This window comes from Chamaea fasciata, unplaced genomic scaffold (genome assembly GCF_029207755.1).
Source record: "Chamaea fasciata isolate MVZ Bird 193981 ecotype frontalis unplaced genomic scaffold, bChaFas1.0.hap1 SCAF_2, whole genome shotgun sequence".
NCBI classification, from domain to species: Eukaryota; Metazoa; Chordata; class Aves; order Passeriformes; family Sylviidae; genus Chamaea; species Chamaea fasciata.
The window spans coordinates 99,447,702-99,471,377 of NW_027094087.1; the positions used below are offsets into that span (position 1 = coordinate 99,447,702).

The 23,676-nt window shown below is 39.2% G+C and overlaps 1 protein-coding gene across 4 annotated transcripts in view; it reads right to left on the reverse strand.

Annotated features, from left to right (window-relative positions):
- Positions 1–1,684: 1,684 nt before the first annotated feature.
- ACE2 (angiotensin converting enzyme 2) overlaps positions 1,685–23,676 on the reverse strand; it is a 46,172-nt gene continuing 24,180 nt past the window's right edge. For 3 of the 4 annotated variants that reach the window (XM_066176868.1, XM_066176870.1, XM_066176871.1), the window contains one exon: positions 22,594–23,394. In XM_066176868.1, coding sequence (XP_066032965.1) covers positions 23,274–23,394 — 121 coding nt within the window. In that variant the 3' untranslated portion in view covers positions 22,594–23,273. Of the gene's footprint in view, positions 1,714–22,593; positions 23,395–23,676 lie in introns of those variants that run through there. The other variant, XM_066176869.1, reaches the window with a different exon arrangement.

Consider the following 23,676-nt stretch of genomic DNA (forward strand, 5'->3'; position numbering starts at 1 on the left):
TGACATATGTTTACACACTGCCTTGGACAGGGATCTTTTCCTTGTTGAGGCTTTGCTCTCAACTGATGTAAATAACTGGCTTCAGAATTTACCAGTATGAGGTGTAATTAGTGCAGAATCTCATCCCTCAGCTGCATAAAGCATAAAACTATCCTTGCTTCCTGAGGAATGACTGTATATCACAAAAGGGTGGCTTTTCACTCAAAAGATCTCCCTTTGGGAATATATGTTCCAGAGAACTTTCTTTTTTTCTTCTTTTTTTCTTTTTTTTTTTTTTCCCCTCTGTTCCGTACATTTGAACTCCTGCTGTGAGTTACATCCCACTACATAACTGCAGGGAAGCTCATTGAGAACAAATTCCATTGCCTTGCCAAAATGATGAATGCCACAGGTAGGCTCCTGGATTGCACTTAAGGTGTTTTCCTCCTAATTCCTCCTTGTTTTCCTTCTATTCCCCTTTCTGCCCTGCACTCCTGCAGCTGAACCAGATGCGTTCTCAGGTGTAGGGCTGAGTCTTGTAAATGACTTAGAAAGGAATTTGATCCATATATTAGATGCAGGGAGGACATCAAGGAGATTTCTTACTACCTTTCTCTTAAAATCTGACAAACCTGAAGCTATGGATTGTACATCTTGAAGCACAAAATTATGCAAAATCTTCCAACTGTAATACCGTATATTTTGTTAACATTAGTTCACAATGTGCTGTGGTTTTGTCTGTCTTAGGAAGAAGGAAGTGATGTGGGATCAATTAGGATTGAGAAAATCTAATTTGTTAAGGTAGTGAATATTGAGGAAACAATGCCTTCTGCAAGACAGCATTCTTTTCAGGTTAGCCATGAAATTTGTTTAATTTATGTTTCTGGTGAAATATGCCAGTCATCCTAAAGTTACGCTTCGTTTCCCTGTCCTAACCTGATATTGCTGAGTGCTACTGATACTGATGCTTTATGGTTGGACACAATGGTATTAAAGCTCTTTTTCAACCTAAAAAATTCTGTGATTCCAAGTTATTTACAGCAAAGAAAGAAACAGTCCTTGATGCAACTTTCCTGAAATATTTTAATTGACTGTCATGGAATTTAGATCAAGTCTAGTTTCTTACATGTTCACAAATCTATCAGATGCTTGCTTTGATTTTATCTGGAATATATCTGTGTGATTATCATTTCTTTTAAAGCAGAACTGAGCACATAAAATTCCTATTTTAATTCTTCCACTCCTCTTTTTTGGCCTCAATGCCAAGAGCAGAATCTGCCTGCCCTGACTTCCTGATGACCATTCATAGGTGGCACATTCAGGAAATCCAAGGCTGTGCCTTGGATCAGAAGATGCAGCTGCACAAAGCATATTTGTACAAAATCTAAATGTCATGGGAAAAGCGTGGCTTCGAATTTGCTGCCTTTCATCAGTTTCAGATCCCCGACTCAGGCTTCTGCTGGAGCCTCCATCAATCCCAATTCTATGGGCAGTGGGACAAGCAGATGTGGAAGTGGTCACAGATTCCTTGCTGGAGTGCCAGTGACAGACTGCCCCACCACGAGCAGCAGGCTGCTACAGTGAGTCACAGGTTACTCAACAGTGCATTAATTCATGACCCTGCAATAACTGCCTTGCCCAAGGGCAAGCCCATGACAGATACTTAACATTTCACTGTGTGGTTGATCCTAGGTGTCATTCCAGTCTTCCTTTTTCTTTCTCCCTCCCAGAACGCTGCGACACAAAACGATACATTTATGTTAAAATAGTGTATTTGTGTCAGGAGTGCATAATCCAGTAAAGCAGGGAAAAGTGTACGCTGTAGTTTCAGGATGGGTACTGGGAAAACAGTGTTTCTAAAAGAGACTTTAGGATCCTGATGGCTGAACATAAATTCCTACTGTGATGCTGTGGCCAAAGCAGCTAATGGCCTCCTTGGACATGGAAGCAGGCACATACTGAGTAAAAAGCACTCACTGCTGTGATCACCAAGAGAATATCGTGTTCAGCTCTGGTGACTCTAATTGAAGAAAGATGTTGAGAGCTGAACAGATGTCAAAGGAGAGGCTTGACAATGACTAATAGATCGGATGGATAACATGTCAAAGAGAAAAGCTCACAGGGCTCCACCATCTCACTGCATGAGGAGGCAGGAAGCACATTGATCAATGGGTGTGTGCTCTCCAGTGGGAGTAAACATTTAACAAGAGCTCTTTGGGCTAACATACAAAAGCAGTAAAGTGGCATTTGAAATTCTGTGCAGATGACTGAAAAGCAATGTACACAAGGGAAATAAAACCTTGACCTAACACAGACACACACAGAGACAGCCCAGTACTAAACGTGATCTAAAAAGCAAAGCAGATGTTAGTAATCATCAGGTAGGCTTTGAAGGAAGATAGGCTGAAAACAGGCCAAACAAGCTGATTGTTCATATTGTTTGTAGTAGGTGAGCTGTAGGAATACTTACTGAAGGATGTTACAGATTCTAGTTATTTGCTTAAAAAGGTAACAATGAATTCAGAGTAAAGTACACCTCTTAAGGGGTATAACTGCACCACCTTTGGATGAGGATTCTGATACTGTACAGCTGCCTGGAGCTGATATTTTTCCTCAGTGTTTGTTACTGGATGCTGACCGTGACAGGTTTCTGGACTTGATGAGTGTTTGATCTTGCCTGGTGTAACATGACCCAGAAGCTGGAAGATGAATGTGGAAAAACTGAAGTGGAAAGGAAGAGTTTGCAGTTCGACTATAAGGTGTTTTGTACACAGATGCTGGGAATATCCAGAAATATTTGATGCCATCCCTTTTTTCTGCAACTGTTATTTAGGACACTTTGGCTAAGACAATACATATTTGTATTATTTAAATGTATATCTTTTTATGTGTGTGCTAAGCTTTTTTTATCATCATAGCTGCTATAAAATATAGCTTTTAAAACCAGGGGAAATAAAACACTAAATTATACCTGCTGTTTGATCAAAAAGTTACTGACATTTCTACCTACCAAAAAAACCAGAGGAAATTATTTTTGTCTTTATTCTTACTATCTCTAGTTCAATTCATTGGCTGTAAGACCCTTCTAGTCATGATGTCCCATAAGCTGGACAGGTAGGAGCAATAGAAATTGAGCAAAAGAGAATGTATGGGTGAGTATAAAATGATATGGTTTCGGAAGCTAAGCTCTTATATTAATATATCTTTTTCTAAAGGATGTGATTTCTTTTGCATAATTTATTTTAACATGCTTTTCTGAAATATTTTCTGTACAATTTAGTTGCAGTTATTTCAGGATTTTATTTTTTATCTGTATAGACCTAGAGAGGAACAGGGATGTGCGGAGCACAGGGAGACTGTCTCTGTAGGGATGGCTGCAAACAGCCTTGAGCTTGTGACCACTGGGTAATTGAAAGCAGAATTTCTTAATCACTGATTCATAGACTAAAAGAATCAATGAAAAAAAAACTTTAACAAAATTGAAGCCAGCTGAACATGATCCATTGTGTGCCCAGCTGGCCGAGAAGGCCAATGCTGGCAGCAATACTGGCTACAGCCATTGCAGCAATGTCTGTTAAGTAAAAGGCTTATTTCCGGAGGGATCAGGGAATACCATCAAAATTAGCTCTCTAGTGTGTAGGAAGTCCCCATTCCTAGAAATCCCAAAACCTACTCTCCACCACCCTCCTCAGTGAAAGCAGTGCAGGGCAAACCTTGTGCCTGGCCTGGGAAAAGCTATACCTGCCCTGCAGGGTGAGGAATGGTGCCAAACTGCATTTCTCTCAGCCAAGTGCCAAACTGTGCTCTTCTGGGCTTGGTCAGGAGTACAGATGCCTTCTTAGGAATGTCTGTGTAGCCCAACTTTACAGAGGCAGCCTCTGAGTTAATGAATTGGGAGGTGCATCTGAGCTCTTTACATGCTCTTGCCTTTCCGCAGACTTTATATCAGTCAGAAACCCAAGAGAGACATGGTGGTGTCCCAGCAGCACCCACTGGGCCGTTCTGTCCTTCTGAGAAAGGCAGGATTTCACAGAGCCAGAGACAAACAGGACACCAGGATGCCAAAAAGTTCTGCTTAATCTGACCTGAGCCCTCCAGCACAGCAGCTGCTTGATCAAGGTCAAGAGCTGACAGAGTTAAGAATAGAAGTAAATCTGAAGATTTTCTTCTCTGTTTATTTCCTCATCTATCTCCTCCTCCTGGACAAATGCTACAGCATTAGTGATATCTTTGACCTTAGTTTTACTGCCCAAATCAATTATTGACAGTTGTAGGTGGGAGGGAGGTAACAATAACAAAAGAAGACGTCAAAGTGTCTTAAATTATGTTGGTTTTATCTCTTAAACAACAGGATTAACAGTGGGACTAACACTAACTAATTTAGAGTGTATTGATACACTGTTACAAAGCCTCCAACTTTAACCAGGTTGTGTTTCAAATCATGGTATTTTTAAATCTGTATTTCCTGCACATTTTAAAATTTGTCTTCTTTTCCTTTAGATATGGGTCTATTTCCCAGATTCTCTCTGTTAATCAAAAAGTAACGCAAAGAAAAAAAGAGAGCTGGAATTTTTATTTTTGCAGTTGATAAGAACATCCAAGGCTTTAAGAAACACGTAGATTGTCAAAAGACAGAAGATAAAAATCACAAGAGCTGTAAAAAAGAGTGTTGAGAAGAAACAATAATAAAACCTTCAAGAGAAGCTATGAACAAAGAAGCTTTTGACATTTTTTTCTCATAGATCTGAAAGCAATAGCATTGTGAACATGTAGCAGCATAACTTGTTTTGAATATCGTGGTCTGTTATGTCTGGGTTCCATCAGGAGATGCTTTGTCTATCTGGAGACATCATCAGTCATGCAAATCTGCTGCTAAACATTCTGGATTCTGCTAAGTCTTTATGATTCATTTATACTATCTGCTTGAGTTCAGAGAAGATATTTTGAAAGCAAAATTTAAAAAACAGGGACATGATATTTTTCTGATGGGTACTTCCAAAACAGGTTCAGTAAATGAAGCCATCATAATTACTACATCTGGGTAGAACAAATTGACTACATTTTCCAAAGCCATATGATATAATCAGGTTAAGAAGGACAATACTGACTTTTCACAGCGAGGAACAGTCTATATTTAGACACAACTACTTCTATAAGCTCTCAGCACATTTTTCTTTGTACTTTCATCTCTTCAGTTTGATCATCAGAGGTGTCACCATCTCCCCAGCCTTCTTTCTGCCTACCTCTCAGTTCATGTCCCTCACCTCTGCAGCCTCTGCAAGCCTTTCTCCTTTGCTTTCTTCCCAGCTGACCTGAGGTGTTACTTATGCACGCTCACATCCTGCACCTTTGATGCCTCCATTTCTTTTGTCAGTTCAGCACTATACCTCTCATCTCCCACAGAGGAGCTGGTGCCTGAAGTGTAATGCCATTACAAGTAATGTCGGGAAAAAAGGCCCTTCATGAGAGCCAGAGGGCACTTCCCCTGTGCTTTGATGATCACAGGAAGCAGGAGCTTCCTGCCTGAGAAACACTTTCACCTCTGCTGGTGCCTGGCATCTGCTGTCTTTGCAATGGACAATGGTTTGTGCTGCAGCAGAGCAGAGGGAAGTTCACTGGGTGAACACACATATCTTCTCATTGTTATGTATTGGACAAGCCTTACGGAAAATGAAATGATCCAGCACATGCTTCCAGAGGTATAATAGGAATGCAGTTCTGCAGATAATAATCATTCCTCATCTGCACATCAGAGCTGAATCTCAGACTGTCACCTGTGGCTCTCTGTAGATGGCAGTGGCACAGTCATCATTATGAAAACCACAATAGTACCACTGCAACCATAAAGGAAATAATAATATCCACTCAGTTACTCAGGAAATGCTCTGGGGTTTTCAGCCAGTTTTGGACATGGAAAGCTTTATATATGGACACAAATCAGGACATTAATCTCTACCAGATTACAGATGAAGTCTGTCCAGCATGTTGCAACACTCAAATATACATCCAGCAGTGAAACACAGGTGTGCTCATCTTGGACTGGTTCTTTTCCCTGGCAGGTTGGACAAAGAAAAATTAATTTTCATTATAATTATATACACCATCTACTTTTCCCAATCCTTTCTAGTTTCTTCTGCTCACACAAAATTGAAAGTTCTATCAAAGGATGACACTCTGATCAGGTCCCAAAAAAACCCACAGGAAACTGAAGGAGCAATTTAATCTTCAAAACTCTTCAAAAATTACAAAGGCCTAATATCAGAGGTGCACATCAGTTCATAAATATGATTACTGAATATCAATTGGCTCTAATGTCACTAGGTGCTCCAAAGACACAACAGTTTAATCCCTGCACTAAATTTTTTCCCATCTTTCTGACAACTGTGGGCAACTCTAGTTCTGTCACTATTCCACAAAGCCACAAAGACAGTCTAAGATTTGAGTCCTGCCTAACTCAGGCCCACAGCTGACTCAGGTCCTTTCCTCCAAAGTCAGATATGACCAACAGGAACCATCAAATAGCGTTACTCACTGAGTAACAGATCTAGTCAGGAGAAGAGGGCTCTTCTGTGAGTGATACCTCTGTAAAGAATGAGTGTCTCATTGGAGCTCAGTGAGATGAGATTGAGATATTTTGTTTGCAGAGGAGATTATGTGTGCCTTCTAGCTCAGTGGATTCAACCCCATTCTGTGTTCTCTTCTTGTTTAAATTAAGAAAAGTCAATAAATAAGAAAATGAGCATACATACAATGCCATGGTCACTTGGACTTGATTTAAAGGAGTCACAGCCTGCTGAAGAACACTTGGCATTATTTCCTGACAATGCCTTACATTGTTTTTTTAGCGATAAATAAATACATAGTGACATTTGCATCCATTTCTCCTGAGTCATTCTTATTTTCTCTCCTCCTTAGCTGTCAATGTTTCAAGTGTAGCTTTCTCTCCTCTTAATTAAAGAATTGTGATGTCTGACATTTTCCTGATTTCTAAATGCATTTCAGTGCCTTCATTTTAGATAGGCTTTTGCCTGTGATTTGATTGATGTCGCCTAACTTTAATGCCAGGCTTCTCATCCAAGTAATTTTTGCAGGCATCCTCAACAATCCCAGATGAGAGGTAGACATTTCTGGAGGATGACATATTTCTTATGAAGACATGGGTCAAAATCTCATAAAATGAATCCCATAGTCAGATACCAATTACATTCAGCTGTGCCCAGGCAAAGTTAGGCACCAAGGAGTCACATTCCTTATAGCCAACATGCTTGGCAGAGAAACATCAAAAAGCATGTAAAGGGAAAAAGGTAATTTAGAATTAGCATAGCTTTTTGCTTTCGGTGATTAGTAATAAACAGTTGATTAATGCTTGTTGTGCTTGATGATAACATTGCTATTGATCAAAAGCCATTAAAAAAACCCCAAAGTTATTTTTTAAATACACTGATTGTATTTTTTGATACAACAGTACCCCACCACAGTTAGAGTAAAGCAAAACTTGGTCAAGCAGTGTCTGGAGTGTGGGAACTGCAACATTTCAGAGAGGTGGCAGGACTGTGACATGTCAGGTCTATCCCATAATTCTGGTAACAAGTGCTTCCTATTACAGCAGTGTCAGTCTCCACCCAGAGTTAATTGCTTCCGCTGTCATTATCACAGAGCTTGGTTCTGTCCTTGCCTGTCTGTCATGTGTGGACAACAGTGGCTGGGCTCCTCATCCATGGGGTTTTCCTCACCCATTCTAACTGGATAAAGGAAAAAACTGCATGCCTGTGCTCATCTTCTGAGCTTAGATTAATTTGATTAATCATTATATATGTTGAAGACATAAGTGATTGTGTACATGCCATGTGTTAATTCTTATTTTAGCCTGTGCTGCATCATCTTATCATTTATTTCCTCTGTCTTCAAAATCAGAAGCGCAGTAGCCTGTCCTGCCCCAGAGGCAGCCACCAGACACGTCAGCCCTGAATATGGCTGTGGCTCAATGCAGCCATGAACACAGTGGAAATTTAGCTATCCAGCTTGTCAGAAGCAATAAATACTGTGTATCACAAGAAAATTATTGTGACTGGTGGAAAGTAAGGGATTTGGAAGGGTACACATGCCCTGCAGAATGCTTTTGTTCCATGGCCAGTCTTCCACATATCTCATCCTCAAAGACAAGACTGCAGACAGCCCTGGCACCTTTCAGGATCTGTGCTAGAATTACCTCAGCAGATTTAAACATTTCTCTACAAGCCTCGTTGTCTTCTGTACAGCTCCATTTTCATTACCACCTTTTGCTGGCAGGTTGAATAAAATTTACAGCAGTCACTGCCTAGTGTAATAGCTAAGATAGGATCCAGTGGCCTTTTTTTTAATATGTGCCTGAAGAAGGGCTTGTGTACACAGAAGTTACACATTTTTTCCAACTTTTTGATTTACATGAATAAGAAGATAAAACCTCTCCTAACAAATGTTGTCTCATGTGTGCGTGCAAACCAGTTTTAGATCAGCACCATTACAATTGCAGTAGCACAGACAGCATGGGAGACCAGTAAGAACTGCTGAGGCACAAATTCTGGGTCACTTCAGTCTCTACTCAGCTTCAGCAATCCTTTTCCCCAAAGGCAGGGCATCCCTACCCTGCATAGGGTTTATTATTCTTTTAGATGCTCACAAATGGAGAAATTCCCTTCAGCAAACCAAAATAAGTTATTTTTCATTAATATCCATCAGGGGCAGAAAAGAGCACATTTTCTAAGTTGTAAAATGAGAAACAGCTTCAAGAGTTCACTGGAGACCAAGGCAGTACAACAGGAGTTGCCTAAAAGAGATAAGGTTCCTGGTATGTCTCATGATGGATACTAGCTGAGTTTAATTTTGTGTGCTTGATAGAAATGTGAAAGGGAAGAATTTTTGAGCTAGGAGATGCTGAAATTGCTTTGGAATGGGCTGAAATTACTTGATCTACTTAAAATTCCCTGATTAAGTTTACAATTAAAACCAACAAAAAAAGCCACTTAACTTGACGTAAGATTACATGCAGTTGTGGATGAACAAAGCCACACATAACCCCACCAACTCAAAGAAAATGATAAATTGGTAAGCTGAGATGTGCTCCTAAACACCTTTATTTTTGGTTATCTAAAAATATATGATAAAGGCAGCTTTGCTTATGGAGCCTGATTAGAGGGCTCTAAGATGGATGAAGGAGCAGAGAGACATCCAGAGAAAGGCAGGACATTTACAGGCTTTTTTCCTTTGGGTCAAGAAACAGAGGCTTTTGAAATGTTCATTGAATAAGGAAAAGTTGCATATACACCATTAAAAAAATCTTTAAATTCTACTTGAAAAAAAAAAGAATGCAGATCTCAATTTCTTGAATGTAGTAAGAACAAACATCAGGAGTTACCTGTTTCACCTGTTTGTATGAACTGTCAGTTTTCTTGTGCTACTGAGATCTGTGTTAAAGGAACCCTTCCCTCTGTGCCCACCCATATTCAAATATACAATTTATTCCTCCCATTTATTTTTCTGATAGGCTCGACATCCAGCCCACCACCTTAAATCTACGGATGCCTGTTGGCCCCTACAACACAGACCCATCATGCCTGAGTGTGGCTCAGCTGTCCATATTCACTCAGCTTCTCAATTTCCCCTGGCACTGTGCAGGGAAGAGAGCTGAGCCTCCCTGCCGGCTCTGTGTTCAGCCTTGGGTAGTTTGCAGGCAGCCATTAGTCACTGGTGTCCATCACAGCACCTGAGATGGCACACAAGGACATCCTTGAACAGCTGGTCCGGCCTCCCACTTGATGAAACCAACCACAGAGCAAGAAACCACTTCAGTGACAAGCAAAAAGAGTTCATTCACTGAAGTGCAATTTTCTAAAAAAAAAAATTGCTTCTGTATTTTTATCCATGGTAAATAAAAGCAGAAATGTTTTAACCATGAGTATTTCTGTTAGTGGTGTTCTAAAAAGTGGCTCTCTGATTAATCCCTTTTCCTGTTTTAAGTGACCAATTTAAGATGCAGTCATGTACAATACCTAAACCAGGAACTGCTTATCTTGTGGGAATGAGGATTTGTACCAAGTACTTACTTGAGAAAGCTGCCTTGGAATGATGATAAGCCAAGGGTAATCAATATGCAGCCATCTACTGTATAAGTGTTTTCCTTACCAGTCTAGTAAAGATTAGGCAACATTTCTGGAATATTTTTCTTTTTAAATAACCTTCTGAGCATTAAGAATAAATTTTCCTGAAATGTTTAGAATCAGATAAAGTTAATCTTCTTGGCTCACACATTAATAAAAACCATCCTGGTTTCATTTTAATCAGTAGGGTTTTGTCACTGATTTCAATGATGCTGGGATTTCAATCTTTGTACTCTTATTTCAACATTAGATCTGCCTTGCTAGCACTGCTGTGCTTTTGTATGTATGTGTGTGAGTAGTCCAGTGCAGGATATAGGGAGTCCAGATCAAATCCATCTTTCCATTTTTTAGTAAGATGACATGACATTTTAAGCAGTAGATGCATGCCAAACTGTTTAAATGAAAGAGAACAGATTTTCTTACAATAAAACATACTGGAAAAAATTCAGAGATTTCCTTGAAAAATCTCTTCTATTATCCTGAAAGGAATCATAAATAACAATCTCTATTATTTCTGTAGAAGAGGTTATTTTAGAGGCCTCTTTCTCTGTCACATGAACTCCTGTCATCACTCTCAATTTATTTAGTTTATTTAAAGATTATGTAACCAGAGGGTTACATAATAATAATAAGGTTAGAGGAGAGCTATGCACCTCCCAGGTTTAAGGCAGACAGCTGTGTCATGGTCTGCAGGAGACAGCAAACTGCTTCTGATAGAGCTGTGGGCAGAACTTTAGGGCAGCAGGATCCTCCTCTAAGTAGTTACCCTAAAAAGTCAGTGTCACAGAATGGACCTAGATATTTAGGGCAAGGTGAGTTGCTGCTGAGGGGAAGCAGATGGGAACTATTGGTTTCCCTGTAATCTCATGGCAAATAATCACATATGCAGGAAAAGTCCCAGATCTACCCTCTGACTTTCAAAAGTGGTTTTGAAAATATTTACGTCTGGCATTCTTTTTCATGTCTGCTGCACTTTATTCAAAAAACAGCCTGTGAACAGAAAGCCATATATTTCTCTTTGTAGTTGGTGTGCAGGTAATATCTCCCACGCCCAGACTGAACAGCTGCTCTGTCAGAAGGTCCTATATGTCCTTTATTGCTTCTATATGAACAACCATGGAACAGTTTCTGTGTCGTCTTTGCTCTACTGCGTAGCTAGAGGATGCTGATGCACTTCAAATAGCTGCAGTATAATAGTGTTAGAAATTCTTGTGCTGAATTGGTATTAATAATCATATTTCACAAAGTGCCTCTTCTACATAAATGAACAAATTTCACACCTCAATAATAGGCTTGGAACAAAGTCACACCGACTGCATTTCCCTTCAAGCTCTGTTTTTGTGGGGGTTTTGTTGGGGTTTTTTTTTTGTTGTTGTTGTTTTGTTTTGTTTTGTTTTTTGTTTTGTTTTGTTTTCACCTCTAGAACCTGCGTTGTTTGCTCCCAGTGTGGCTTTTTCTGCAGGTCAGTCTAGAAGAATCATCTGAGACAGTTTTACAATATACAGATGTGGAGTGAAAGCAGCTCACCCAGACAAGAACACAGCCCTGGGCAACCTCAGCTCTGTGCTCACTGTGTTAGCTGGATGCAGCTGACTAGGAGCAGGGATAGGCAGCACCACAGGACTGGCCAGGTGCACAAGGAGATGACTGCAGAAATACTTGTCCATGGACCTTTCTGGAAGAGACACAACCTCATCCATGCTCTCCTCCAGGATATGCTGTGTAAACATGATTTCCTCTTGTGGCTTGCTACTTGCTCTCACTCAGCCTTGATGGAAATCCGCCACCAAGAACTTTGATGGAACACAATCCTTTGGGAGCCTTGGCTCACTGTCCTTTTCCTTAGACCTGCACAAGAGGTTCAGAATGAAATTCAAGTGTGGCCTAAAGATTGGGAAAGGTAATTAATGTCCCAGTCCTCAAAGATGCTGGATACCACTGGCTCTATTTAACTTTAGGGGACAGGAAGTTTCCTTCAAACTTCATAGAAATGAACTTCCAGGTTTCTTCTTTCCTCCCTGCAATATAGAGGGGGAGCTGTTAAATCAACTTTGTAAACCAGAATTTCCAGCCCAATATGGCAAACCATTAACAGGAATGAAGCTGGGTAGCAAAAGTTAGGATTGGAGTACCACATAAAGACTAAAAATAGTGCAAATACAGAATACAGCGATAATCTTTACTTATTCAGTATTTCAGAAATACTTGGAGAATAGAAAATACATTAACCTAATGTAAATGTAAGATAATTAATGTTAGATTACTAATGTAATGTAATATACATTAATCAATGTAAAGAAACTAAGTGAGGTAGATAGAGCTCTTATATGTGGCAGTGTTTGGGTCTTATAAACTGTACAGCCTTTGGAGGAGACATGAGGTTTATAACTCTTCATCTCCCCACTTATAATTCTGTATCTGTGCAACAAAACAAAATTGCAGACAACTTGCTTCATGTCTGGGCTGGGGTAGAACTCAACTAATTTTAAATATTTATAGTGGGATACCACAACCACTTTTCTATACCCTCTCTTTAATGGAAAGAAATATTTTTCAGGCATAATTCATCATGTCCTAATGTAGTTCCTTAAGGAGTTCAGATGATTCATGTCTCCTTCTTTATGGACATAATGCTGTAAAAGCCTAAAGCTCACTGAAATTAATCCCAACCTCGTTGCTTCTTTTTTTCTTGTAAGTTATTAATATATATTTTAAAAAAATAGGGAAAAGAGGGTGCTTTCCTCCTCCAGTCTAGCTAGGCAGGAATGTACACAATGTCTCTATTCAACAAGGTTCCTTACTAAGTATCCAGTGAATGTGCAGCATTTCTGTGAGTGTGCCACAGATATGCTGCTTGGTGTGACCAGTCAACAACAAAATCCCTACATTGTGTTAAAATTGAACCCAGGACACGTTCAGGTCATGTTCATTCTTTGAATGTGAACATGACAGTGGCTCCCTGAATGGGCAAACACGAGTCCAGAACTCTCTCATCTGAACAATGGCATGAAGCAGGCCCATAATCTAGAGTAAAAGAGGAGTCTCCAGAGTGAGAGAGAAGGAAGGGAATGGGAATGAGAATGGGAATGGGAGCTGGAATGGGATGAAGAAGGGAAAGGGAGAACGGAAGGGGAAGAGGAGGAAAGGAAGGTGTTAAAAATTAGATATCCATTGCAAGGGCAGATTGTGAAAGTCTGCTCCAAATGTAATTGCTGGGAGACAAGTACTAACCATCAGATTTCATTAGAGTAGGCTGCAGGAACCTACAGTGGGCTGGGAGCCTGCACTGCATATCCCAGGTGCTAAGGAGGGAAAAGCAAGCCGAGGCAAATGTAAGACTTTTCCTGGTGACATCTACTACATATTTTGTTATTTGGCCAGCTGGAGCACTGCAGCTCATGCAACAACTAACCAATCTACTAACACAAGGGCTGGAAGACACTTTGTGAGGTTTTGACACGTACTACATTTGATGTTTTCAACCAGTAAAAAAGGAGCAGTTAAGCATTAAATGTGTACAAACCCCTGAGAAGAAGTACTACCTCGCTGAAAATTACTGCTTTGAATCAATCCCCAAACTTATACACTACCATCAGCACAACTTAGCTTTCTGGAAGTATGTTAGGATGTTTTTGGTGCTATTTCTGGAGAGCTGTCAGTTCAGGCAGGGAGATTTTGTAAGGAATCCCACAGGAGAAGTGGTGCTGGGAAGGCAGGGGTGTGACCTAACATGGGACAGTTCTGCCCCTCGGGATCAGCCACAACTGCAGTGCCTTTGCAGGCACTCACCCCAGACAGCATTGTGGTCTGCTGAACTCACACACCCAGCTGGCTCAGCACAGGCCACCTCTGCAGGAAGCACATGTAACCAGCACTGCCCACCATCACCCCTGTGGGGCCCTTCCAGCCCGGGATATCCTACATTCTAAGGTACTACGCTGCTTCAGAGTGCAGCTAGCAGGTCTGCACCACTGCACAGTGCTGCCTGCCTTTGGAATTAATGTGCCACTTCACAGCACAGACATCCAACATACTTCCAGAAAAGTAAAAGGTAGGAAGGGTCCCTTCCCATGACTCCCTCCCTAGCTGACCAAACAGCCATTAGACCAGTATTCAGTCAATAAATAGATGGAATCTAATTCTGAGCATAAACTGTAAAACACAAAATGTTTAAGATGATTAAGTTTCCCAAAATTAAAAAAAAATAATAAAAAAATTATTGTACATCTCTCTAAGTTTTGTTCTTCAAATATCAATAAAATTTACTGAAAGAAATTGTTGAAACTGGGTACAAACCCATCTCAGACTTCAAATACTCCATTTCAAAAAGTATTGAGCTTCCTTCTGCGTATTACTTTGAAACTTGGTATTGATGACAGTCAAAAGACTCAGTATTGATGAAATTGCAGTCTTCTAGCCAAAACCTGAAAACGGATTTAGCAGCACAAAATTGTGGCCTTAATGGTGGGAACCTCCAACATTTATCTGCCAGTTTGCATGCAAGTATTTCAAGTTGCTTTTGATGAGGGGATCAGTCCTCTCAAGGATTTGTACCTAAAGTTTATGCAAAACTTTGCTTTCAAAAATGCTGTGCTTCACTGGGGAAATAAGCTGTTATTTCATTGACTTAACAATAGTGAATGCAACCAAATTTCTGGTGCATTATGCTTCAGTAGTAACTTTAGACAAAAATGTGCTGGAAGATTTTTGACAATTTATGTTCCAGACTTGCTTCATTTTTCAATAGGGGTGCAGTCTTCTCAGGTACCATTTTAGTTGTATTATTGACGCTTTCAAAGAATTGTCTTTATCTGTAAACAAATTTTTAAAGTCCATACTTCACCAGTTTTCACAAACTGATTCCAACATCAGGAATATCAGACAACTTTAGTTGCAGAATTCAAGCTGTAAATATAAAGTCGGTTTCCTGAAAACTGGCTGTGCACCATCGGAAAGCAGAAACAGAACCTGATCTTGATTTCAGATTGAAAACTGTGGATGCAAACAGTATCACAGAAGTTAATGAGTATGCACACAGAGAACACAGCCCTAGATAAAGGTTCTCAAGTGATGGTTTGCAGAAAAAGGCTTCTACTGAACTTTTCATAAATCAAGCTGTTTAAATTGCCTTTCACTCTGTAGTGCATTGCAAATAATCCAACCAATGCTTTTCACTTTTTGATGCCTTGTTAAATTCTGAGACTGCTGAAAAGTCCTGGAGTATTAAGCCTTTTAAAAGACAGGGTTTAGTTTCTCGCTCTGTTGCTGTTTTTCTAGATGAATGTGGGTTTCTCACCTCTGTTTCTCATCCTACAATTTCCCTTTTTTTTAAGCTGGGAAAATGGTACAGAATGCTATTCATTCGATAGTCAAAAAGTGAAACAAGAGAGCGACAGTTTCAAACTTAATTGCCTCAATCAAAGATGTCATTATTCACTGAAATGCTAGAGGACAGCAATTATTAGCAAACACCTGATGTTACTTGGTCCTCTTTGTGTTCTTACCACTCATCTCTTTCCATTTCTCCACTAAAGGCTGCTAGGAACTGTTTGATTGACAGCAAACTTACTGTGAAAGTGTCCAACCTTGGGATGACAAGGTAGGTGAAAGAACTGGGACCCTGACAATTAGAAGCTCTGATGTTGGTGTATATGCAATTCACTGGCATTGATCAGCTGCAGCTGTCTGTCAGGGAAGTTAAGACACTGAGTCTGATACAAGACTTTGTGTTTTCTTTCCATTAATGAATTCCATATAATAACTTATTCCATAAGTTATTACAGAATAAGAAAAAAAAAGAGAGAATAGAGTCACACAGCTGTCTCAAAAAGTTAAGAGCTTAAAGGCAAATCTCTAAGTTTACCTTGAGTACAAGGTTTGCACCTGATTTGGGGACCAAGCATCTTAATCAGTGGCCTCAATGAAGAGAAGTTGGAGAGGATGAGTAGTCTATGGAGCATGTCCTCTGAGAAGAGGCTGAGGGAGAGAGCTGCTTAGCTTGGAGAGGGGGATAAGAGGGGATCTAAATGCTGCCTATAGCCACTTAGAGTTATAAAGTAAATGGAGGCAAGGAAGTCTTATCTGTGCCAGGTTATAGTAGTCATAGTAGACATTGGCCACATGTTGCAACTCGGGAAGTTCAAGGTGGATAGTAAGAGGAGTTGTTTCTCCAGGAGGGTGGTGGAAGAGTGAAACATGCTGTTCAGGGCGATGGCAGTCTTTAGGAGCATTTAAGACTTAGCAACACAGAGCCAAGGCTAACCTGCTCTGATGTGGGGAGTAACCTTATTTGAGCACAAACCTGTGCTAGATTGGCCTGACAACAGGTATTTCTGTGATTCTGTATTATTTTCCTAGTGAGTTGATAGCAACGATCTGTTCTAGATTATAGTTAGTGCCTCTATCATGTATCCTGTGGAAACCTGAGATTCTGCCTAGCCTTTCTTTAGAAACCTTATGGTGTTCAAGGAAGAAGCAGTAAATAGTATTTCACTATAACTCGGTCACAACAAAGTTTGGTTTGTGTTTTTAGGTATGTTCTGGATAACCTGCATATAAGTTCTCTAGGAACCAAGTTTCCAGTGAAGTGCTCAGCACCAGAAGCTTTTCATCACACCAAATTCAGCAGCAAGTCAGATTCATGAGCCTTTGGCATGTACAGAATTTAACATTCGAGTTTGCATGTATATATTCCATTACATTTGGATTTCATCAGCTCGTTAAGCAGAAATGTTAGACATTTAACACACTGAAGGGCTATAAAAAGCAGTTATAGTTTGTGTTCTTGTTCAACATTTTTATGCAAACAAGGCCTATCATAGTTGGATTTTTTAGCCCTAGGATTCTTCTTTCAGGCAAACAGAAACTCTGCCCACTCCACATTTGCTGCATGTGTGTTCAGTATGGTAAACTTTGGCAGAGGAGATCAAGTAGAATCTTTAGTCTGTCTAGACCATAAATCAGTGTTGCCCAGCTGTGGAGGAGAGTCTCTGTGAGCTAGGGCTCTGCATGTCAGTGAAAAGTATATCTGTTTGCAGATCACTTTCCACCAGGAATTTCAAACATTTGAACTTCTACTTCAGTGGTTTCAAGCTGTGATTTCCAGTCCCTGGAGTCTGTTCAGTGTTTCTAAAAGTTTGCAAAAGGTGTCAGAGGAAAGGGAACCTTTTGTGAACAGGCTTGAATTCCACTTATCTGGGTCTGCTCCTCCAGAAGGAAAATTTTGGCAGCTATCAAACTGATGAAAGATTGGAAACCCACTGTTCTTGGCATTGAACCACAGTGAATAAAACAGATAAAAGTGTTTCTGAATGTTGGCTTGCTTCTTATCTTTAACCTCAGCTAGTCTCCGAGTGTTAACCACTCTGGCAGAAAAACAGCTCATTCATGCCCTTCACAAGTTGTTTATAATATATACAATTAAGTCAGAAGTTGGATTTTGTGGCGATACATTTTCTTTTTGCTCCTATTGATTAAATCCTGGCCCCAGGCTTTACTTTCATTAACTTCAATATTGGCATTAACTTCAATGAAAAATTTTATTTTTCCTTAGAAGATATTTTTCTCATTTTAACACTCTCTATTGATTCAATGGAAGCAAAGGGAGTGTGGGATCAGTCAGTTCTTGTTTGATTGTTTTTAACTAATGAGCCTTTAAAGGGCTAAAGAACAGAACTGATGTATTCATATCCCAAAAGCAGATGTCAGAGAACAAAGAATCCTGGGGTTTTATGTTCTCATCATGGAAAGCTGGGATTTGGATGCCATTTAAGTGTCAATGTGACACTACAATGCTCCAGTCCTCAAGTTGGAGTGAAATCAAAGATCCCATAATTTTTTTTTTTTAAATTACAGCCAATATTATATATCATTGCAAAATAAATATTTCCCAGGTTTTTTTTAACTTTATGGTAGGCATATTTGCCACGTATATTCAGTTACAAGAGAAATTGTTTTTTTGCAAGGCTATAAATATGAATTAGTGATTATGATATTATTCAGTGTTTCTATTGCTTCTGTGCACTCCAGCTTTTAAAGATATATATATATATAGCTGACACTGTAAAATATTTGGAAATCTTTCTGATACCAAGGAAGTGTATGTCCCACTCAGAAAAATCAGCATTTTTTTCTTTTTATTTTATAAAGACAGAGATATCTATAGCTGTCATTTTGATTTTCCATCCTTTTGGGTACACACACACAGACACGTTAGAGGATGTTTGCATGTATTCTGCAGAAAATTCAGCCCAACATTGTCCCCATTAAATATATTTTCTAACTAACTTTATCACCTAAACTAATCTCCTTGTGCAGTAGATGTTTTACATTCAGGTACAGAATCACACTGTCTTTTTTTTTTTCTTTTCTTTTGGACAATATTCTCAGAGTCTGATCTTTTTTTATCTTACATGCTTACCTTGTTCTGTGAAAAAGGACTAATCTTGTATTCCTTGACTTCCATTTTGTGTCTTAATGTGGGAGGTGTTCACTTTGGGAAAGCAGCCCTATGAGCTTCATGAGGATTGCAGAAAGTTCCTCAAGGATACAGACTTTACAGACCACAGGAGGTTTCAATCACCTGACAGGTAATGGACAACTGCTGGTATGGGGTATGTATGTACAACTGCACATCCAAATTGGAGCAAACAAAATAACAGGAGTCACTAGGAGTGCCTGCTGATAGCTGAATTGATGCTCATAATGAAAATATCCTTTAATAAAAGCCATTGCTTGTAAGTAGTACATTCTATATTGTCTAGATCAGGACATGGTTAATACAGGAAATGAAGCACAAAGGCAGGTTGGCTCTCTTCTTTTCAGAAGCACATAAATTACGTTATGTAAGCATAACACCTTTCGACATCAACAAATACAGGATGAAATTCCTCTCACCTAATTTTAACAGTTCAAAAATTGTGTGCTGAGCTAAACTAACTGTCTAAATTTCTTCCATGACTACAGGACCATTTCTGGTACCTCTCCATGGTCATTTGCCCTTTTTCTCTTAGCAGACACAGAATAAAAGGTATTTGCTTTCCTGTACAGAGATTTTAAACAGCAGACATAGAGGATACAGACCTCCAGTTTTATAGACAGCTAAATGTGTTAGAAATAACCCTGCCCTTACAACAGAAGGATGTATTACCCCATCCATGACTCTTCTAGGAGCTGTAAGTCAAATGCTGATCATGCTCATTTTATTTTGATATCTGCATCTTCTGTGCCAAAAATTATCCTGATTTATTGTTCCTCTTCACCTATATTTTAATCAGCTGTCTGTAGACCAGCACATGTTTCTCACTAGCAACAAAGAACTGTTTTGCACATTATTGATAACACCATGAAATGACTGTGATATTCTCTTGGGTTTTTTAATATAATTGCCAGGAAAATGAGTAAAGTGACTTATATTAGAGGACATATTAATGCAAAGAAAGAAGATTAAACTATCACTATAAAAGATAAATTTTAAATGAAAGTTAAATTTTGTTTACCTTCTGCAACTTTATTTTAGCATGCAGAAATTTGTACAATAACACTGTCTATGAATGCTAAAATCAAGAAAAAATGAATGCAAAATAAGGTTTCTGAATTGTTTTAAAATTTTAAAATTAAGTAACTATACCTGTTATATTTGCTTCATTTAGCTACCAGAACAGTGTCCTGCCTTTTATCAGCTCTTACCACCCTTTTGAGGCATTGAGAGAAGGCAACAGAGCTTGAAAAATAAGATTCAGAAACAGATGACTGTGCACACTGGCTGCACATCACCTGTCTGCTATACAAGAGCTGAAATCTGCCTGACGTTAGCCATCCGTATTATTCTGTATTTTGGTGTTCTTCTCATTTAATCAGGGGGTTGACCAAGAAGCATATGGAGAAAGCATTTCTGACACACTGTGGGTGACAGAATTTGGAAAGATACTGTGGAAGAATATAATTTATTTAGTTAGCATCTTTTCAAAAGACTTCTCAGACACTGAGATATATATACCAATTATGTGCACTCCTTTGGTGCTTCCAAACTGTCATTATTTGGCCTTAACTGGAAATGTGAACAGGGAAAAATATGCTCGGTAGGTTTTCTGATTATCATAGCTCATCTGAATGTGTTTTTTCTTCATAATCACTTGAAGCTGACACCTAAAGTCAATTCAGAACTACTGCAAGTGACAGCAACATAAATATATAGTCTGACTTTCAATTACTTAGAAATTACTATAGGTAAATTATTATATCCGTTTTCTCACCAGTATTATTGACTCTAGTTTTGGCCCTCAGGGTGTATATGTGATTTGGAATTCATTCTAAGCTTCATATTTAGGATATTTTCAATTTAGCAACATCCAAGGCATCTAGTGGAGTGTTATTGCTTCCTGCAATAACAGGTACAAATAAAGAAAATAATGTTTTATGCAGAATTCTATAGCCATTGCAAGAGTAAATGGTAAATTTGCTGATCTCTATAAAACTTGAGAAACAAAAATTTGAAGATAAATGAAAATGCTATTAATATAATTGCTTAGACAAATATTTTACTACTGAGACACTGAAATTTGGCTTATGATGTTAGTGCTTAAATAGGAGCACCCAACTTTCAAATGTGCACAGCACTACAAAAATTAGTGCTAACTTCAGCAAGTCTTGAGGTACAGATACATCTGAAGCTACATAACAGAGGCATCTAAACTTAGACACTGACAGTTGTAAAATGCTGATCTAATACGTATAAAGAGGCTTTAAAATAAAGTGATTTCTGAAAGAAATCCTTTTCTCTCTCCTCATATCTGAGCTAGTTCAGCATGTGATGCCCGTAAGAGTCCAAGTGATGTCTGCTTGCCCTTTCTCTGATGGAGCTGGCCCAGCCCTAATAGGGACCTCTCTGCAGCTCTGGTTTGAGCTCACCTGAACCTAAGGAATTAGAAATGCAGGGTGCAGAAATGTGGGGAAAGAGGAGAAAGAAATGAAAGAGGCTGGAAGGCCTCTGGCCAGACAGAGGCTTTCCAGCATTATCTGGTCCCAGCACTGGAAGCTGGCTTGGAGAGCACATTCTTGTATACACGGGGAGCTACAGGTGTGTTTGAGGGAAAGCTGCTTTTGGGGTCATGCAAATGGCCCTGGGGATCTGTGCAGGCCTGGGGGCCACGGGGGCTGCACAGGAAAGAGGGGTAGGGCTTGGTTTGATGCTGCCCATGGACCAACCTGGGCCAAGGAGTGCAGGCTCAGAGAAGCGGTCAGGAAGGAGTGCAGACACTGAGAACATAGGAGAGGAAGGGCTCCCCCAGAACTGAAGGTGTGAGCAATGGGTGGGCCTAATGCATGCAGGTGATTTTTTTCATATAAAAATAATCTTTTTTTAATGTTCTTCCAACACCATGCTATATTCTTATTGTGGCTTTATGTGTTGACAATTCTGAATGCTACTTTTTGATTCATAGCATAGCACACAATGAAAATTAATTGTATTGAAATCAAAGCTTTGTCAAAATGAAAAAGTTACTCTCAACAACAGATCTGAAGATGGCTGGCATGACTAATTACTTTATTTGATTGTTTCCAGAATTGCCATTCCTTTTTTTGTGTTACTGCAAAGTAAGTAGGAAGACTAAAAATAGTTGATCTTTTATCCTAGAAGTTCAGCTCAAGTACTAAGGTTTGGGGCTTTTATGGCAATGGAATATGTGGTATAGATAAGCAACCTTAAAAAAGGATTTTCATTCATTTGCATTAGTGTCTAGTTAGCAGTTGATTAGTATTGTCTGCTTACCATTTTGAACTACTTCATTTAAGGGTCTTGTCTCTTAAAAAGGAAATGAATGTGGAGCATTATAATAGTGTTTTGTGAACCTGTAGAGCCCAGATGTACTTTTCAGATACATGTTTGGCTGCTTTCTACAGATTGTGATCATTTTGGAGGCCCTTGACATTAGCAGTCCATGCATTTTCTGAGCATTTTTCATGAAGGATCATGTTTGCCAACAGCTCTTTGTCACCACCTGAGACTGAGTACCAGAAAACCTTGTAGTTTTCAGTGACTGGGTGCGTACAGGAAAAAAACACACTGGCATGGTTGCAGCTACAGTGGGGGACCTGCAAGACTCAGAATCATAGAAAATCTGGCTGAAAGGGTCCTCTGGAAGTCATCTAGCCAAACTTCTCAGCCAGGGTGGGATTATCCCCACTGCTCCATCATCCATACCTTCATCCATACCTTCATCTAAATGATCTCTGGACACTTCTAAAGGTGGAGATCCCACAGCCTCTCCCAGAGTACAGCAAACCTGGTCCAGTGCTGATCTGTCCTCTATATGAACAGATTTTATTTTTCAGATGCAATCTACTATCCCTGTATGTAATAGCACAATTGTATTTGTTGTACACAGCATTTGTAATGCAGTATTTGCAACTGGAGAGGCAATGGCCAAAGTATAGGGAAAAATAACCAAAACCACTTTGATCATTTAGTATTAAGGAAGTTTCCATTTTTAATGTCAACATAAAAGAGATTTTTTTTTTGAGGGAGCATGGACTATTTCATCTCTACAATACTTATCAAGCAAACAGTTAGAAAAATAACTTATGTTATAATTTTTCAATAAACTTCCAGTGTTTTTGTTAGTCTTCATCCAGTATCCATTTTACATTGACACAGATTTCTTGAAGGTGCAAAACCTGTAGTTATCTCATATCAAATTGAGTTCTTTATCACTAAGGTTCTTCTGTTAGTCAAGGGTTTTTTCATCACTGTCTTTAGAAACACTTTTGAGGTATCCATCTGGAAAGATCAAGATGCTCTTCAGCAGTATTTGAGTCATTTTAATGTGTGTCTTGGTCTGTATATAACTGTATACTTCCAAGCTTTTGTATCTCATTAAACAGGAAACTGAAGTTGGATGCACCCCACACATGAAAAGCAGCACAAATGGTGTGTAATGTTATGCACATAATTCAGTGAAATTAATAATAGAAAAGCCATGCATGTTTTCTAGTTACCACACAGACAGCAGATTTAGTTTCTTTGGCCATGAACAAGTAGATTAATGGTAAACCAGAAGACATTGTTAGATGACATGCATAGTGTTTTGCTGCTTTGCTAGGCACTACTGTTAAAAGTGAAATGAAAAAAAACAGAAGCCCTTAGTGTACCCACACCTTTTAAAATGATGTTTGTGTCTCTTCAGCTGGCTCAAAGCCCAGGTTGCTTCTTCCCTCTTCAGCATAAGGGTTCACTTCTCCATGATTTGATCCTGCTTCACCTCTGCTTTCTCTTGCTCTCCTGTAAGGAATATTCATTTTGTATTAGAAGGTCTCTGTTCTGTTCAAGTCCTTGTAGATCCCCAAAATCCCTGACTGTAAACAATATGTGTTTAACTGGAAATATTTATATAAAAGAAATCAAGTCAGGTTTAAGAAGAACTGTAGCAAATTTGCTATGTTCTTAGAAACCCTCTTAGTGGAGGGACATAGAAAACCAACCAAGATATACTTGTTAATGCAGTAATATTTAAGGAAAATATCATTACTGTACAGCCTACAATCAGATTACAGAAAACTGCAG